A 16,668-nucleotide genomic window follows, 5' to 3' on the forward strand; every position below is an offset into this window, starting at 1 on the left:
CAAAACATAAATAACAATTAATTCCCAGGCTAAAATCATGTTTTTTTTTATATAAATAGAAATAAAAAAATGGTAAAGCATGCCACTTGAGGGGGGAAAAAAAAAGAATTTATCCCCTTAACCTTCCTAAACTTTTCTTTTACTCATGGGTAGTTAAAAATATTGTGAACAAATTATTCCATTTTTAAACTAATTTATTTGTAAAAAAAAATAATAATAATAAGATAAAAGATTCCACTAAACAAAATAAATGATCCTAAATTCATTTTCTAAACTAATTTATTGGGAAAAAGAATTAAAAAGTTCATATGCTTCTTCATAAACATTTCATCGTCCCCTAAACCCATTTTCAACATGCAATTTTCTTTCTTATATTAATATTTTGATGGGATTCAGTTGTTTCACTTTAGAAGTTAGTTTTTGAAAATATTCGATCCTTTTAAAGAAGTTTTTTAAAAATAGAAAAAATTTATAAATTACTATTTTTTAAATGTTTTATTTTTTACAATTTCTCTTTTTTTTTAAAAAAAAGTACAATATTCTTATGAATAGTTCCAAATATTTATACTTAAGAAATTTACCATGTGTATATAAAAGAGATAAATATCTCTTTAGTACGAGACACTTAGAGAAGATCAAGAATTCATTTAATAATTTTTTACTATTATAATTTAAGGATATATATTATTTATTATAATAATTTGTTTGGAACTCAAAGATTGATTTGATCATTTTTAATATATGATAAGTTTGAATATATATATAAATGTTTGTTACTTTTGAGATTAGGATATAAATGATAGGACAAGGCTTTAAATATATATATATATATAGTCATAAAATAATAATTATTATAATTATAATGAGTGAGAGAGAAATAAAGAAATATATAAATAGAAAAAAGAAAGAAAGAAAAAGAGAGAAAAAAAGAGGAAAATGAAATTAGAAGGGGCGGCTGAGTATTGTGGACTTGCGGCGGCCGAAAAGGCGAACCCACGTCGGCGGTTCATAGTAGTGGTAGCCGTTTTTCTCAATTTTGAGTTTAACCAAAAATTCCCCAACTCTAATCTTTTTTACTTCTATTTCGTTTCAAATAAATCATATCATACATGTAATATACACGTGTTTCTGTTGGTATAATATCTTTTAGATTGAGAAATAAAAAAATCAAAGTTATTGGTGGTTCATGTCGTAAACAAATTGTATCAAAATCACAACCTTGACTTAATCGTATAGCTTGTTACGATACTAACCATACAATGAAAAAGCTTGATAAAGAGGAGTTGACATGATTAAGAAGGTGATTGCTTTGAGAGGAGAATTGACAAAATTCTATGTTTGGTAGATAAGGGAAAAAAAACTAAAATCCCGAAGATTATATCTAGCAAAATATGTTAAGAAACTTTATAATATATATTATATTCTGTTGATCATTGGTTATTTTAATAAATGTGGTGAAATTGATGGGGAATTATTTTAAAAGAAAAAGAAGAGATTAAATCTTTTTTTGTTAGAAAAATTTGGACGGCAACACTATTTCATATAGAAGCTTACAAAAGAAAAAAGGAGAAAGAGGCATTATATGATTCAAAAGTGAATAATAATAATGATAAACTTAATAGAATGAAACACATATTTTAGAATATAAACAAAAACTTTAATAATTTCTTTTGCTAATGATAAATAAAATAAAACATTGAAAGTAAAACCCCCATTATATTTTGTGGGTTATTCTTCTCTTTCTATGTCTTACATATATCCCACTTTCTCTTTCACTTTTGTCTCATAATAATACCTTTTTTCTATATCTCTAAATAAATAATAATGCCTTTTTTTTAACCATTAATAACAACTTGCAAATTTCTTTTTTCTTTGGGGGGTTTATCTTCACTATTAATTTCCTTATCTTGTACAACCCATTGTTATCTATTGACATTGGAAAAATACTAAAATGCTACCTAAGTCAGTGTCCTTTAACTACTAGGGTATGCATTATATTCATCAATGCCTACTAGCTCTCTTCTACTTACATCCTCTCATCACATACTTTTATTAATTTCAATTTGTTCTATGCTTCTAATTATGCTACCTATATGTATTTAAAGTACGATCCTAATGATATTACACGTATCCCTTTTGTCCAACAATAGTTTGATTTGTAGTTTTGTATTTAAAGTTAAAAGTTCGATAATAATCTAACCTTTAATTGGTTGAAAAATAATGCGATGAAATTTGTGCGAATGAGTCACTCTCTCATACTACACATGAAAAGGACGAGAGATGTGAAATTTATATTTGAAAATGTTGTTATTACTTTGTCAAATTAAGCACGGCTCAACCGACGTAAGTACATTCCCAACCAAGAAGTTAAAAAAATTGAATATTTTTTATCTCTTACATATTTCTAAACTAAAGAAAAGATACTTGTCACACGTATTATTAGAAAAACTTGTGAGATAAACCATGCAAATGGATCTCAGGACCATTCTTCTTTTCTACTATATAAATTCAATGTGCTATTGCTATTCCTATGGTTCGAATCAATTAAAGTCTAATCTAGAGATGTTCATTCAACTTGTAGAGTGAGTCCCTGAAGAGACACGGAATGGGGGAGAGAGTATAAATTATTTTTTTCGATTGACATTTCAGGCCCAAAGACAGAGACATGAATACATTCCTCAACCTCACCCTAAAAGAAAGTGTATATATACACGTACATATGTATGTGTGTATGTATAAAAAAAGCAAAAAATAGGATGCCAAGATCATGGGTGGAGATTAACGTCCTACTAATAGAGATTTCAAGATAAAACAAAAAGATAAAAGAGAGATAAAAGTATTAGTGAATTAATATTAGAATTAAAATAATATCCCTTTCTACTTACAAGAAAATTAAAATAATATTAGTGAATTAATCCAAAAAAAAAAAGAGGGGGGTTTAATTACCAAAAATGGCACCTTGAGATTCACTTTAAATTAATTTTTCACCTTAATTCTTATTAAATTAAAGAAGAAAAAGGGGGAAAAAACAAGAGAAATAAAAGTATATATACACATGTGGTTGTGAAATGATGAGAAGAGTTGAACATTGAAATTAGTGCTTGCTTTTGATGGTTGTGGGTTGCTTAAACGACTGATTAGGGATTTTCATGGTCCAAACATGACCACAAACACGACTTGTTTCTTCCATCTTTATCTTCGTCGAGACGAAGATTTATCGAAAGTAGTCTGTCAAATAATCGAGTTTTATGAATGAAAGAAAAAAAAAAAAAGGAAGATCATCGAACAAAAAAAATATACAATCGCCATTTACGATATCTACTAGATTATTGACAGTAACATTTTAGTTTAACATTAGCTAAAAGATAATGAGTGTTTAAATTCATAAAGATTAGTTCATAATAAATATTTTAGGACTGATTTTATTTAAATATGAGCTTTTGATAATTATGAAATAGTTAAAATGGTTTTTGATAAAGTGAAAATCACTCTAAAACATAGTTTTAATCATTCAAAACAAAATATAATAAAATGAATATCGGATTGCTCCAAATCATTACATCGATGGTTCAATAATAAATAAAAACAGTATAAGTTAAAGAAATTTCTATACTACTGTAGCGCTATAAATTTTAAAGGTTCGACGGTGTGATTTTAAACGATAATTTCCACATACACGAGTAAATTAATTTTTGTTGTTACTGTTCATTTCTTTAAAGGGATAAAGTAACAAAGTGATCTTATAATAATATTTATAGCATAGTTGGAAATAGTTGTATATATTATATACTATAAAGTATAAACCCAACTTTATTGGGTAATTCGATGCCTCGATTTTACTAAAATAAGTTCAACTTTGGTCACTAAACCGTTTGAAAACACAATATATTTCCATCAACTTTATAACATTAATTCAGTTTTATTCAACTTTAAGTTACTCATTAACAATGTTCACTCAATAATAAAGTGTTTTTTCTTTCCCTAAATGCTATTAAACAAACATTTGAATCTATTCACTTTTAACAAAAAAAAAAAATTAAATTAAATTAAAGTACGATAATTATTAAATTTACAAATTACAATCCAATCGAAAATAATTGAATATTATTAATATTATTTTGAGTTTATTAAATCGCCTCTTCATAGCTCCTACACGAAAATTTGGTATTGTGTCAATATCAATGAAATAAACAGTTCAATTGTAGCATAACTCAACTAGTTAAAATAAAACGTGTAGATGCAAGAATCGAGTATTGATGTAAAAAATATATAATTTTAATTATTTATTAACATGGACGGCAGAAAATTATTAGTTGAATATTTGTGTGTATATCTCTATCGTATGTGATTAGATTGTTGAGCTTATAGAGTGGACCAATCTTTATTGGTTGGACTTTTGGTAACTCTTTTCGATTATTGCATTAAAGTTAGAATCAAAGTTTCGTGCTCTTTCCTTTTTACGTACGACAACTAATATTATTGTCGTATGTGTTAAAAACTTAAAAAGAAACCGAATAAACCATCTTATCTATTATATTAATGTTAATTACTTATTAAATTAATTTGAAAAGAGAGTGAATGCTAATTACTTACTAAATTAAGTTTAGTTTGACGAAAAAAACATATACTTAAACATGTTAAATATTTGTTTTAATGCAAATAAGAGAATTAATATGAACACAATTAGATATAAATGTGGTCTTTAATAAACTGTATGATGATGTTAATTATATATTTGTTTGAACAATGTTTGCATGAATATTTTTATAAATGTAAAGTTAGATAAATTAAGATGTAATTAGAAATAATTAGGTTTATAAAAAGTGGAAGAAAAGTCAATATATGAGAGAGTGTGAGTGAGACCACTTATTATTGGGCATTGGATTAATTGTTTTGTGGTCCAAAATCAATTGTGTATTTATACACAAAATCACTTTCAAATATGAAAAGCAAACCGACAATCAATTCTACAATTTCTCTCTTTAATTTCCAAACCCTCACTTAACTAATTTTCCGAACTATATCATATACTAAATAGCCTCTCATTTTTCTTCTTCTTCTTGCCTTCTATGGCAATTAAACGTAATTAATTTAATCGACTAATGAAAAGATTAGAATCGTGCATTATCCATCCAAAGTATATTAATACAAGGTTAATGTATATTCGATAATAAAAAAAGAAATGAAATGTAAAAGAGTGGAGTTAAGAGAATTGATTTTATTTATACTTTTTGGTTTATAATGGTAAGAGAATGTCCCACAAAGCTTTAGTCAATATTGAGGATTGAGACATGTCGTATTGAAGATGGAGATTTTGAATATGCGTTAGTGTTCATCGAAATGGATATCTCTTGTTAAAGTGGTCCATCATGTATTCATACAAATCATCCTCTTAAACCCGTAAATGACATAAGGCATTGCGATATTTAGAAAAGAAACAAATAAGGGCTTCTTAGCTTACGGTTAGTGTCGTCTAGCAATTCAAGACTTAGTTTAGTTGTAATCTAACATAATGTTTTTGTGGTGGAAGTAAGAGTGTGGATGATTTGATATTATAAATGAAAAATAGAGAAAAAGAAAAACGCCGGAAAAACAATAATGGGGAAAGGAGAAAGGGAGAGGTGGGGATTAAAGAGAGAAGAAACACGTGTGGAAATAGGAAAGAAAAGAGGGAGTGAGTGAGTAGTGAATGGATGATTATTTTTAAAGGGTCAAGAAGAAGCCCAAATATATATATATATATATTGATATATTAATATAGAAGAAGTGGAGAAGAATAGACAGGTGGTGTGACATTATCTATTTCTTTTTGTTAACAATCAATCACTCTCTTCTCTCCTTTCACACTTGGACCGTCCTTCACTCACTCATCGCCCACACTTCAATGCCTATACCTTCCCCCTCATACTTTATTACCATATTTCTTACTTCACAGTTCACTCTTAACATAAATACAAAGTTGCACATTTTATCTCTCTCAAAATCTATGACATAGAGATGGATTGAAAGGAGGGATTTGGGCCATACAAATGTTGCTTGCTTGTGTGACAATAGGGAAAATGTGGGTGGAGAACAAGAGAAAATTAGGGGTTATAACCATTGAAGAAATATAGGTTGATGCGTATTAGATGGGCCGAGCTTGCTACAGGGTCAGCCCATTCTTTATGTGAGCTAGAAAAGAAAAGAGTCCACAATGGACAATATCCGGCCCACATATTATTATGCCCTTTCGTAATCTTCTAATTAAAAAGAAAGAAAGAAAGAAAGAAAATATGAAAATCAATCTTAAAATCCACTAATCAAATTAAAATAAAACTCTAGCTTTAAAAATAGAAGTTAATGTAAATAACAAAAATGCTAAAAAAATATATATAGAAAATATACCGAAAGTTATAAATTGGAAATGAAATGGAAAGAAGAAGAAGAAGAAGAAGAAGAAGAGAAGAGAAGAGAAGAGAAAGAAAAGGGAGGTTACGGTTTAAGAGTGGTGGGAATTACGAGTGAATATACGGGGAGAATTTGCAATTGAATTCCAGCCTAAGAACACCATCACCCACTCTCATTCCTTTTTTTAACCCTAAAGAATTCTCCACCTCTGGCTATGGCAACCACAATTTCCTCCATTCTTGAACCTGAACCCCATTATTAATACTCCCCCTTTCCCTCCCTTTCACTTTGCTCCACATTCTTGATATATTCCATGGAGGTCGCCGGAGACTGGGTTCCCAAGAACCCTCCGGCTACCCCCATGCATGTCTTGGAGATCAATCTCATCTCTGCCCAGGACCTCAAAATCCCTTCCAACCATTTCAACCCCAAACACACCTACGCCGTCGCCTGGGTTCACCCTTCCCACCGCCTCCGTACTCGTCTCGACACCATCGGAGGCGAAAACCCCACCTGGAACGACAAGTTCCTCTTCCGTGTCTCCCCTGAGTTTCTTGCCCGCGAAACCTCCGGTGTCTCCATCGAGATCTACTCCCTTGGCCGTTTCTGCGATACTCTCGTCGGTACAGTCCGCTTCCTAATCGGTAACGTCATCGCCCCTAATGACTGTTCCACTACCCCTTCTTTCACCGCCGTACAGGTCCGTCGCCCTTCTGGAAGATTCCATGGGGTTTTAAACGTTGCAGTGATGGTCAATGGCAACTCTGATTTCGCTTCCTTGAATGGGGTTTCTGCCATTGGTTATCGCGATTTGATGGGGGAAAGTTTGAATCGGAAACAGAGAACGAGATCCAAGGTTTGGGGTTCTGAAACTTCTCTTGATTCTCATGACCTAGAGTCATCGGAAATGTCGGATGGTAGTGAATCATCGAGTTCCTCTGCTTGTTCTCCGTCGAGGAACCCGAATGTGCTTAGGGATTTGAACGCGATCAGGAATAATTTGGGGGGAACGAAAACCCTGAAGCCATCGAAGAGTTCAGGGTTCTTGTGCGGGCTGATGATGCAGAAGAAGACGACGATGACGACGCCCGATCTCCCTCAATCGGAGAAGAGCTTCGAGGTTTCTAGGGAATCGCCAGACATGGAAAGGTAACAAACAAAATCCATAATGAGAACGTCGGTGGTGGAGGATGCGATTGCTCAGAAATTGAATCTGAATTCAATTGTGATTTGTATTGAATAGCTTTCATCAGTTCATTTGATTCCAAAGAAATGAAAGAATGGGAGAGATTTTGAAATTCGTTTCATCAACACCTGCAATCCGATTCATTCGTATCTGACATTTTTCATTTTTAAAAAAAATCATTTAGCATAAACAAAATAACAAAATAAAAAGATGAATTTATTTTATATTATATATATATATATAACAATAAAATATTTATTTCAGTAATTGTTGTTTCACTACGAAAGTTTCTTTAAATTAAAATTGAATTTAAAATGAAGTTAATAATACTATTTTGAGTGTTGGATTTAAAAATATGTTATTGGTATTTACGTGTGTATGAATAATTTTGCATGGCCACCTAACGTTATATTTGCATGGATTACTATTTAAATCAGCAATACGCCTAAACCCTAGCAGTAGTGTTTGATCACCAAAAATAAATTAACATAATGGTTTTAATACAACAATTAGAAACGATAATCAAATTTACCACTAATTGATTCTACCTTTGTTAATCTATTTTTCACCAAATGTTAGCAGTCTCGAATTTTATATATTTAAACATTTAAATTTTCAATCAATTAAAATAACTCTTTTTAGTTTCAAAATATCAAAGAGAAAAATAGAATTTAATTGGGTAAATTGTAAAAGTAATTATGTTGTTGATAACTTCTAAAAATACTTAAATTAGATCCTTAAATTTATACAATTATTACGAGATTTGTTGGTGATTTTTGCAATTTATTCCTACTTTTTTTTAATGAACGTTTAGAAATGAATTGATAAGTCAATTGCTTAATTTAAACAAATAGAATAGAGATAAAGCACAAAAAGTGCATAATGGAGATTAGAAAGGAAGAGATGTTTATGGTGTAATGGAATTTCATCCGTCAAAATCAAAGAGCTGAATTGCATAATTTTGCAATTCAACTCGAAACCAATTTTCATGAACTGGCCGAAAGCTAAAAGAACGACGCCGTTTGGGTTTGGGAGAGAGAAACCTTAAGATGAGCACAAATAAGGATTAGGGTTCGAAATGAAATGGAATTGACATGATTTGATTGATTGATTGATGGGGACAAAGACGAATTTAGCTTTGCCAATTTCTGACGATGTAATTAAACAGCTGGACGGTAGCTATCTCCGATTTCAATCTCTGAATTTCCAGCCGACTTTGCCATTCCGTCGCCAGCGGCTGTTGTTGCTTCCATCAACAATGACGACCTACGTCGACGAACCACTCATCCAATCTCAGCCTCACCTAACACTAACAACTCAACAAGACGATGAAATAAAACACTCCCAATTTTCCTTCTTCTTAATTATCATTATTATTACTCTTCAAAAATAATTATAGTAATACAATATAAAATTTGTTATTAAATGATTCATTAATTTGTTCACACATTTCTTAAATAATACTTTTGTGGTAATAAGCCGTGAACGAAGTTAGTATAAAAATTTTTACATACTACTAATTTTTTCTTATGGAGTAGATAAAGGTTAAAAACCATCCCGTGGCATCATCTCGATTCTCATTGGTTTTTGTTTGATTCAAAGTTTCACTATTTCATTTGTGCATCCAAATTTAGATTAAAATTAATGTAATTTTTTAATCAATATATTTTTTATTTTAAAATTTTTACAATAACATATACATACAATCAAAGGAGACACTATATTGTAGGGTTTTTTTTTAGTATTATTTTGACAGTCAATTATGGTATGAGTGATGAGAACATTGTTTTTGAATTAAAGATTGATCCTTTTTTAAACTAGTAAAACAGACGTCACTTCTCAACAAATGCCCATTGGCTCATCATATATATTTTGTATACTAAAAAAATTCGTTGGTTCCAATAATAATAATCTTATTTGTTATATAACAATCTACAAAGTATAAAATACTCAAACGTCACAGTAGATGTCCTAATATATTAAAAAAGAAAAACAAAGAAATATTTAGTTGATTTTAATTTTATGATTGAACTAAACTCATTTAATAAAAGATTAGAAAGTAATTCAGAAGCAATGCTTCAAGTAGAAGGAAAATTGGGGGGAGAGAAAGTGATTTGTTAGTGGTATATATGAGAATATGGGTGCCTTTTGGTTTTGCCTAAATTGTATTCTTTTATACAATCTTTTGTGTGTTGGAATACTTTATTGTGTCATTATTTTGTTTAAGTGTTTTTAATGAAAGGCCATTTGGTTTGGCCTATGCATTACTCCCAACATCAGAATCCTAACTTAGGTGTTGCCAACCAATGAAGGTAGAGTGCCAAAAACAAATTGATGTGTGTCCTATTTGCACTCACTTTTCCATTATTCCCACCATTTCTTTCTCAATTTCACTTTCTTCCTTTCTCTTTTTTTAATTTCTCCCATTCAATTATTAAAAAGCGGTTTTAGGTCATTTCTTAATCACCCATTACCTCACTTATTTACATAATCTAAACACACAAGTCTTGCTTATCTTAATAAAGCCATGTTTGATATTTAACATAAAGTTTGCATAATGCCTACAGTCCATCTTAGTATAAGAGTAATTTTGTAATTCTAAGATCAATCAAATCAAAATTTAAGTTTACTAAAAGTAGTTTCTGGATGTGCTTTTTTCATAATTACGCTTCATAGGGTTCTAAGCATTTATCTTTGTGGGGACTTAAAAACAGTAAATTTCAAGTATGATCGGGTGATTTTATTTTACTTTTTACTGTATTTTGTCCACTGACCATTCTGTGTATATTTACCCACTTGTTCCTATTACCATGGCAGCAGCCACTGGACCCACACTTCTTTACACTTTTATCCAATACTCTAAATTTAGAGTCTGTTCTGTAGATAATTTGAATTATATCTCATATTGTTTCATTCATTCACTTCAACACATATTTGCTTATATTTTAAAAACTGTTTTCGAATTTTGTATAATTATGATTTATGTATATATAATATGAATTAAACGCACCTAAACATTTTAGAATCCAATTTTTTAACATGTCGTCAATTACATATTTAATAATTAAATACAACTACGTTCTAATTTACATATATATATATTATTTAAATTGACGTTTTCATATTCTCTATCTTGATTTGATAAGACTTGTAAAATAACACATCTGAAGTTGTACTTTATTTGTCTCTATAATGATTTTTTTTTAAATAGATGTAAAAAATATAGTTTAAATATTGCAATAAACTGAAATCTTTAATACATTTGAAACATTTACCCTACAAAGTACGTACACCACACCATAAATGTATAAAGTACATTATAAAAAGAGTTATTAAAAAAAGTTCAAACCTATACACTCGTTTGTTTGACATCTAAACGTCAATACGTTTAATCATACATTTGATATATGGGAATGTTGGTACGTTTTTTAATACAAAGTTAATAATTAATAACTTTAACATATATGTTTCTAAGATGGCCCTCGAGATCTCTTAATTTAATTATCAATATTTGGTATATGGTTAGGGTGAGAGAAGAGAGAGTCTTTAAACCAAAGTGACAGATCACATATGTCTATTGGTGCTCCAACTTGGAACTCCAAAGTGCTTCATCCACTAACCCTAAAATCACCTTTTCACTTCTTCTTAACCCTCATTTGTCATTGCAATATAACAATTACACCCTCAATCCTCTTTACTATTCTTAACTAATTAATCCTCTTTTCATTACCTTAATCCTCCATTTAATTAACTTTTCCTAGTGCACCAAAAAGGCCATTTTAGATATTATATGATTTCGGTGAACGTGTCACTTTTGTTCTTATTGTATGTCAAATATTATTATATTTCTATGAAGAAAACCATCGTCATAATTAATTAATATTATTTTCTTCGTATTTTTGTATTGCTCGTTCCTACTAACACCATCCTACAAATCGCATATCTCTAAGAATATTTCGTAGCAACCCTGAGTCATCCTTGTTCTTATTATCAATGATTTTAAGAACAAACAACGTAACTTAGTGATGTTGATTGAATGTGTTAGTGAGGAAATTTTGATTTTTTTTTTTTTAAAACCATATATAATTATTCTCGATTATTGTTAAATGAAAAATATAAAATTTAAGATTAAGAAATTTATGTCCACCCAACTAAGCCACTTAATTAAATTAATAAACAACAATTTGGATCCAAACAAACATTTAAAACCATCTTACTGTGAAGATTGTGACATCTAACCATAAGATTTCATGATTAATGATTTCGTTAGAGGGAAAAACACACCCATTCAATAATTAATTAATCCATCACCCTTTTTCATGTTTGCTTCTTTTAGGAGGATGAATCATGATTTGTTAGGTCTTACAAAAAGTTAATAAACAAAAGAGACGAAATTAAATTCAAATTTAATCCACTGTGTGTAATTTCAAATCACTTTAAAAATAAACATAGGATAGTCTTCTTTTGAACAAGTACTTTTACAATTACTGTATCGTAATTACATTAAGAGACTTTCATCACTTTTTTACTTTTTTTTTTTTTTTTACCCCACTGTCACGAATACCCATATTGATTAATGTTCAACATTAATGACCTTTCCCAAATACAATTCATCATGTTATCAAATAAATGAAATCCCACATTCATTAATACTACTCGACAATAATAAATATTCTTCTTCTTTTTTTTCTTTTACAATAATTTGTTAACTTTGTTGTGGAAGAATTGAATTGAATTGAACTTTTTATTTGTGGTTAAAAAAGAAGAAGAAAACAAATAAAAGAAGAAGTGTATTGTTCGCTTAAAGTTGCCTCTCTTGGTTGGTAAAGTATATACGTAATAAATGTTATTAATTTTCCTATAGATTATATTTCTAAAACTTTATTTTAAAGTATATGTGTGGATGTTGATAGTACAAATTTTGATTATGATTTAGGTAGAATGATTAAAATAAAGTAAAATAGAGTTGAATAGAAGTTTATAAATGTGGATGAAAAAATGTGGAGCAGAAGTAGTGAAAAAGAAGAGTGGGGGAAGAGGAAAAGAAAGAGAAAGGAAAGAAGACATCATAAGCAGTTGGAAGACATTGTTAAAGCTGAATGTGGATATCATCATTATTCCATAATTTAAAATTAGAGATAAAGAGAGAGAAGAGTATGTAAATTGGAGGTGATGAGAAGCTTAGTATGAATGCAATATCAAAAACTAATTTTGGCCATTCGAGAATGTGACAAAAATAAAAAAAATGTAAGATTATAATTAATTTTAATAATAGAATAAAAAAAATAAAGCATCGTTAAAATCTATCGATGGCTTGGAAAACAGGTGCTGGACTGAAGCACAAGGGCCTTCTATGGCACAATCCCCACGCTACCCATCAACCCACGCACATCCACGCGCCTCTTTCACTGTAAAGCCGCTAAAACGAAAACCGCCTTCCCATTCCTCTTCTCTCCACTGTCGTTTTTCTTATATCTAAAAAGAAGACCAAAGGGAAGGTGGGGAGGGAAGAAGAAAATGAAATTATTAACCAAAACAAAACCTATACATCCAACACATCATCACTCTCTTTTTTCTTCTTCTCTCTACCATGCTTCTTTTCTGATTCTTGCCTTTCAAATCTAGCAACCCTTTCTATCGTTTCTCCCCATTTTGCACAAATCTTTTCTTCTCATCCCCATTCTGATTCCACTGCTTGAATGATAAAAGGGGTTGCTCTGTTTCTCATTTCCTTCACTCCCTTTTGCTTTTCCACTTGCATCTGAGGGTTCTTCATCGAATCTGCCCTTACCCCATTTTCAGCTGCCTGCTCAGGAGGCCTTTTACAAGGTTTGTTCATCGTGGGTCCTTCCCATCTGGACCTAATTTTCCCTTTTTTCTATTTGTTTTTGTTTTTGGTTTTGGTTTTGTTGTTGTTGTTGTTGGTTTTTTTTTTTTTTTTTTTTTGCTTTTCTTGATCTGGGTTTTGTTTTTAATCCCTGTATTTGCTCATTTGCTGATGGATATGGATATGGATTTGGCTTTTTGGCTTTCCTTTAACGCGAGGTTTTCATATTTTATTGATCCGTAACTCTTGTGTGTTTCACTATTTCCTCACCATTTTTTTTTTCTTTGGTTCTAATTTGCAATTCTCCGTTGGGGTTAAGCTTTAGAAGTTGAGATGCGTTTTATTTATTTGTTTGTTTATGTTTTTTTTTTTTCTTTCCGTTTGGAGAAGGTAGAGATTTATGTTGATTTAATGTGGACTGGAACTTCTTTTGGAAAGCTTCCTTTTAAATTGATTTCCATTGCTCATACCCTTTGCAGGGATGATTAGGGGATTTACATTTCTTAAATCTGTTGTGGCAGTTATTTTCCCTCTTTGGAATTTGGCTTTGGAGATACTTAAATGCTTATACACATTTTTTTGAAAGAATATTGTACTAATGAACAGTGTCTTTCTTTTGTTGCTGTCTGCCGCTCTGTCTGCCATGCTTTCCTGTGGATTTGTGTATAATGTCGTTTGTTTGGGTTCAGGTTTTATCTACCTTCATCCTAATTTGTGGTTTTCTAACATCTTTGTTTCTTGTGTATGGTCACTAGTTGTCTGGGAAGTATCCTTTCCTCATTTAAGTAGTCTACTAATGTCTGTAGTTTTTTCACTTACTATCCCACATAGGATTCTTGAAAACATGATGTATCGTATGATTTACGGGTGATGTTTTTACATTAAAGGTTATGTCATGTGTTTATGTTATTGTAACTGTAAGATCGGCAATTTTATGTAGGAATCCCTGTGTTGTAGTCATGACCAACTTCCTTCCGTTGTCATTTTTATTAAGTTGAAATTTCTTTTTTCCCATGACGTTTTCTTTTGGAAGAATGTGTTTTATGACGTGTTCTTGTTCCAGTTCAGAAGACTTGGATTGGTTCATTCCCGCTGCTGCTGCTGCTTCTTATTGTTTGACTACTGTGATCAGTTCGTCATTGTTTTCATCATTCCTTGTTATGGAGGGACAAACGTCGTGGATAAGGCATTGCCACACTGACATGTCAAGAGATCTTGAAGATTTTGATTCTTACTTGGATTTTACAAATGAAGGAGGCAAAGAGGCTGTAGCAGTTTCTGTGGAGTCAATCTTGCCTGATGACTTGTTGGAACGAATTCTCTCCTATCTACCGATAGCGAGCATTTTCAGAGCTGGTTCTGTGTGCAAAAGATGGCATGATATAGTTAGTTCAAGGAGGTTTTTGTGGAATGTCTCGCATATCCTATCACAAAAACCTTGGTATTTCATGTTTACAAGCTCCGATGACCCTATTGGTTATGCCTATGATCCTGTTCTTAGAAAATGGTATGCTATCGATCTCCCCTGCATCGACAAGTCAAATTGCTTTATTGCCTCGTCATGTGGCTTGGTTTGTTTCATGGACAATGACAGTCGAAGTGAGTTACATGTCTGCAATCCCATAACTAAATGCTCAATGAAGTTACCAGAGCCCTTGGGATCAAAGTTCTCTGATTATAGTGCCCTTGCAATCTCTGTAAACAGGGTTTCACACAACTATACAATCTCTGTCGTGAAATCGAAGCAAGTTCCTGGAAACTTCTTTCAGTGGGATATATCAATTCATATTTATGATTCAGAAACAATGATGTGGGTTACCTCCCTGACTGAAGTCTTGACGGGTTGGAGAGGTGGGGACGAGAGTGTGATTTGTGATGGAGTTCTTTACTTCTTAATCTATTCAACCGGAGGTGGAGCACCTGATAACCGCCACGGTCTTGTTACCTATAATATCTCTAACCATTCTTCTCATGGTCTGTTGATAAGAAGCTTTATTCCTGCTCCCTGTTCTCTCACTTGCGGTCGATTGATGAACCTTAAGCAGAAGCTGGTCATGGTTGGGGGAATTGGTAAGCAGGATAGGCCAGACATCATCAAGGGGATTGGAATTTGGATTCTTTGTGGGAAGGAGTGGCGAGAAATTGCACGCATGCCCCATAAGTTCTTTCAGGGATTTGGGGAATTCGATGATGTTTTTGCCAGCTGCGGCACTGATGACCTTGTTTACATCCAGAGCTATGGAGCTCCAGCTTTACTTACTTTCGACATGAATCTAAGACAATGGAGATGGTCGCAGAAGTGCCCGGTGACAAAGAGATTCCCTCTCCAGCTTTTCACCGGCTTTTGTTTCGAACCAAGGCTTGAGATCAATCCCTGACTTGTTTCTTCTCACAGTTCGTTTTTGTGTGTTTTTATTAACAAGATTGTCTGAAATTTGGTTGATTTTGTTCCTATTTGCTTTATCTATTGAACTGAAGAATCTACATTCCAAGGAAGGAGTATATACATGTAACTGCAGATAAAAGCTGCATGCATATTCATGAATATGAGAATAGAATTCTTTACATAGGAAAATACCACTGAAGTAAAACTGGTTACACCCTCCGAGACTAGTTCATATTTGGTGATTCCTCTCTGCAGTTGCCATTGATGGAACTATACCTTTATTCTTCACTTCAATGGATCAGTCTCTGTTAATCTTGAGCACCCTCTAAAACTTTACTATTTAACACAAGTATATCTATATGGTCCATGCCAAATCCAGGTTAAACCTAGATTGTCGTTCTAGGCTGTCTGCTGAATTCTCTTGATGGCGTACACAGACGATGTCATTTTACTTCGGCTCAAACCCAAAGTATACAAGTAGGCACTTTTGCTTGGCTCTTTGATTTTGTTTGCCTGTTGATCCTAACAGTTGCATCTTGCAAGTTTTTTTACATCCAAATATTACATCATAAAAGGGTCGGATGGTCTGAATACTCAGTCGATATATAAAACAAAGAAAATTATTATGTTTTATTTTAACAGGAGAGATGTCCCATTATTGGAGGAGTTTTGTCTTCTATGAAAGGGGAGTGAGTCCCACTCCCAGCCTTCCAAAACAATGGCAGGTAACTTTAAAAGGCTCTTAAAATACTGAAGCAGCAGTAGGTACAGCAAAGGATAGAAAGTTTATGTTATGAAAGGACCCTTCTTAATATTCATATTTTTAATTAGTTGATCTATTGCTCTAATAAATTAAATTTAACTTTAGTGGGTTTTTCTTTT

General features: G+C 31.7%; 2 protein-coding genes across 3 annotated transcripts; both read left to right on the top strand.

Moving 5' to 3' along the window:
* The first annotated feature begins 6,401 nt into the window (after positions 1–6,401).
* On the top strand, positions 6,402–7,698 carry LOC101212280. Its single transcript, XM_004133775.3, has one exon. The coding sequence runs from the start codon at positions 6,701–6,703 to the stop codon at positions 7,538–7,540; it is 840 nt and encodes a 279-aa protein (XP_004133823.1). The 5' UTR covers positions 6,402–6,700; the 3' UTR covers positions 7,541–7,698.
* Positions 7,699–12,887: 5,189 nt separating this feature from the next.
* Positions 12,888–16,104, top strand: LOC101212761 (F-box/kelch-repeat protein At3g61590). Of its 2 annotated transcripts, none has more exons than XM_004133777.3 (2): positions 12,888–13,402; positions 14,464–16,104. In XM_004133777.3, exon 2 carries the CDS (start codon positions 14,561–14,563, stop codon positions 15,776–15,778), a length of 1,218 nt encoding a protein of 405 aa, XP_004133825.1. In that variant the 5' UTR covers positions 12,888–13,402; positions 14,464–14,560; the 3' UTR covers positions 15,779–16,104. The 2 variants fall into 2 exon arrangements, with proteins under 2 accessions (XP_004133825.1, XP_011650700.1); XM_011652398.2 differs by having other exon boundaries at positions 14,469–16,104.
* The last annotated feature ends 564 nt before the right edge of the window (positions 16,105–16,668 follow it).

Source organism: Cucumis sativus, chromosome 3, assembly GCF_000004075.3.
Source record: "Cucumis sativus cultivar 9930 chromosome 3, Cucumber_9930_V3, whole genome shotgun sequence".
NCBI classification, from domain to species: domain Eukaryota; kingdom Viridiplantae; phylum Streptophyta; class Magnoliopsida; order Cucurbitales; family Cucurbitaceae; genus Cucumis; species Cucumis sativus.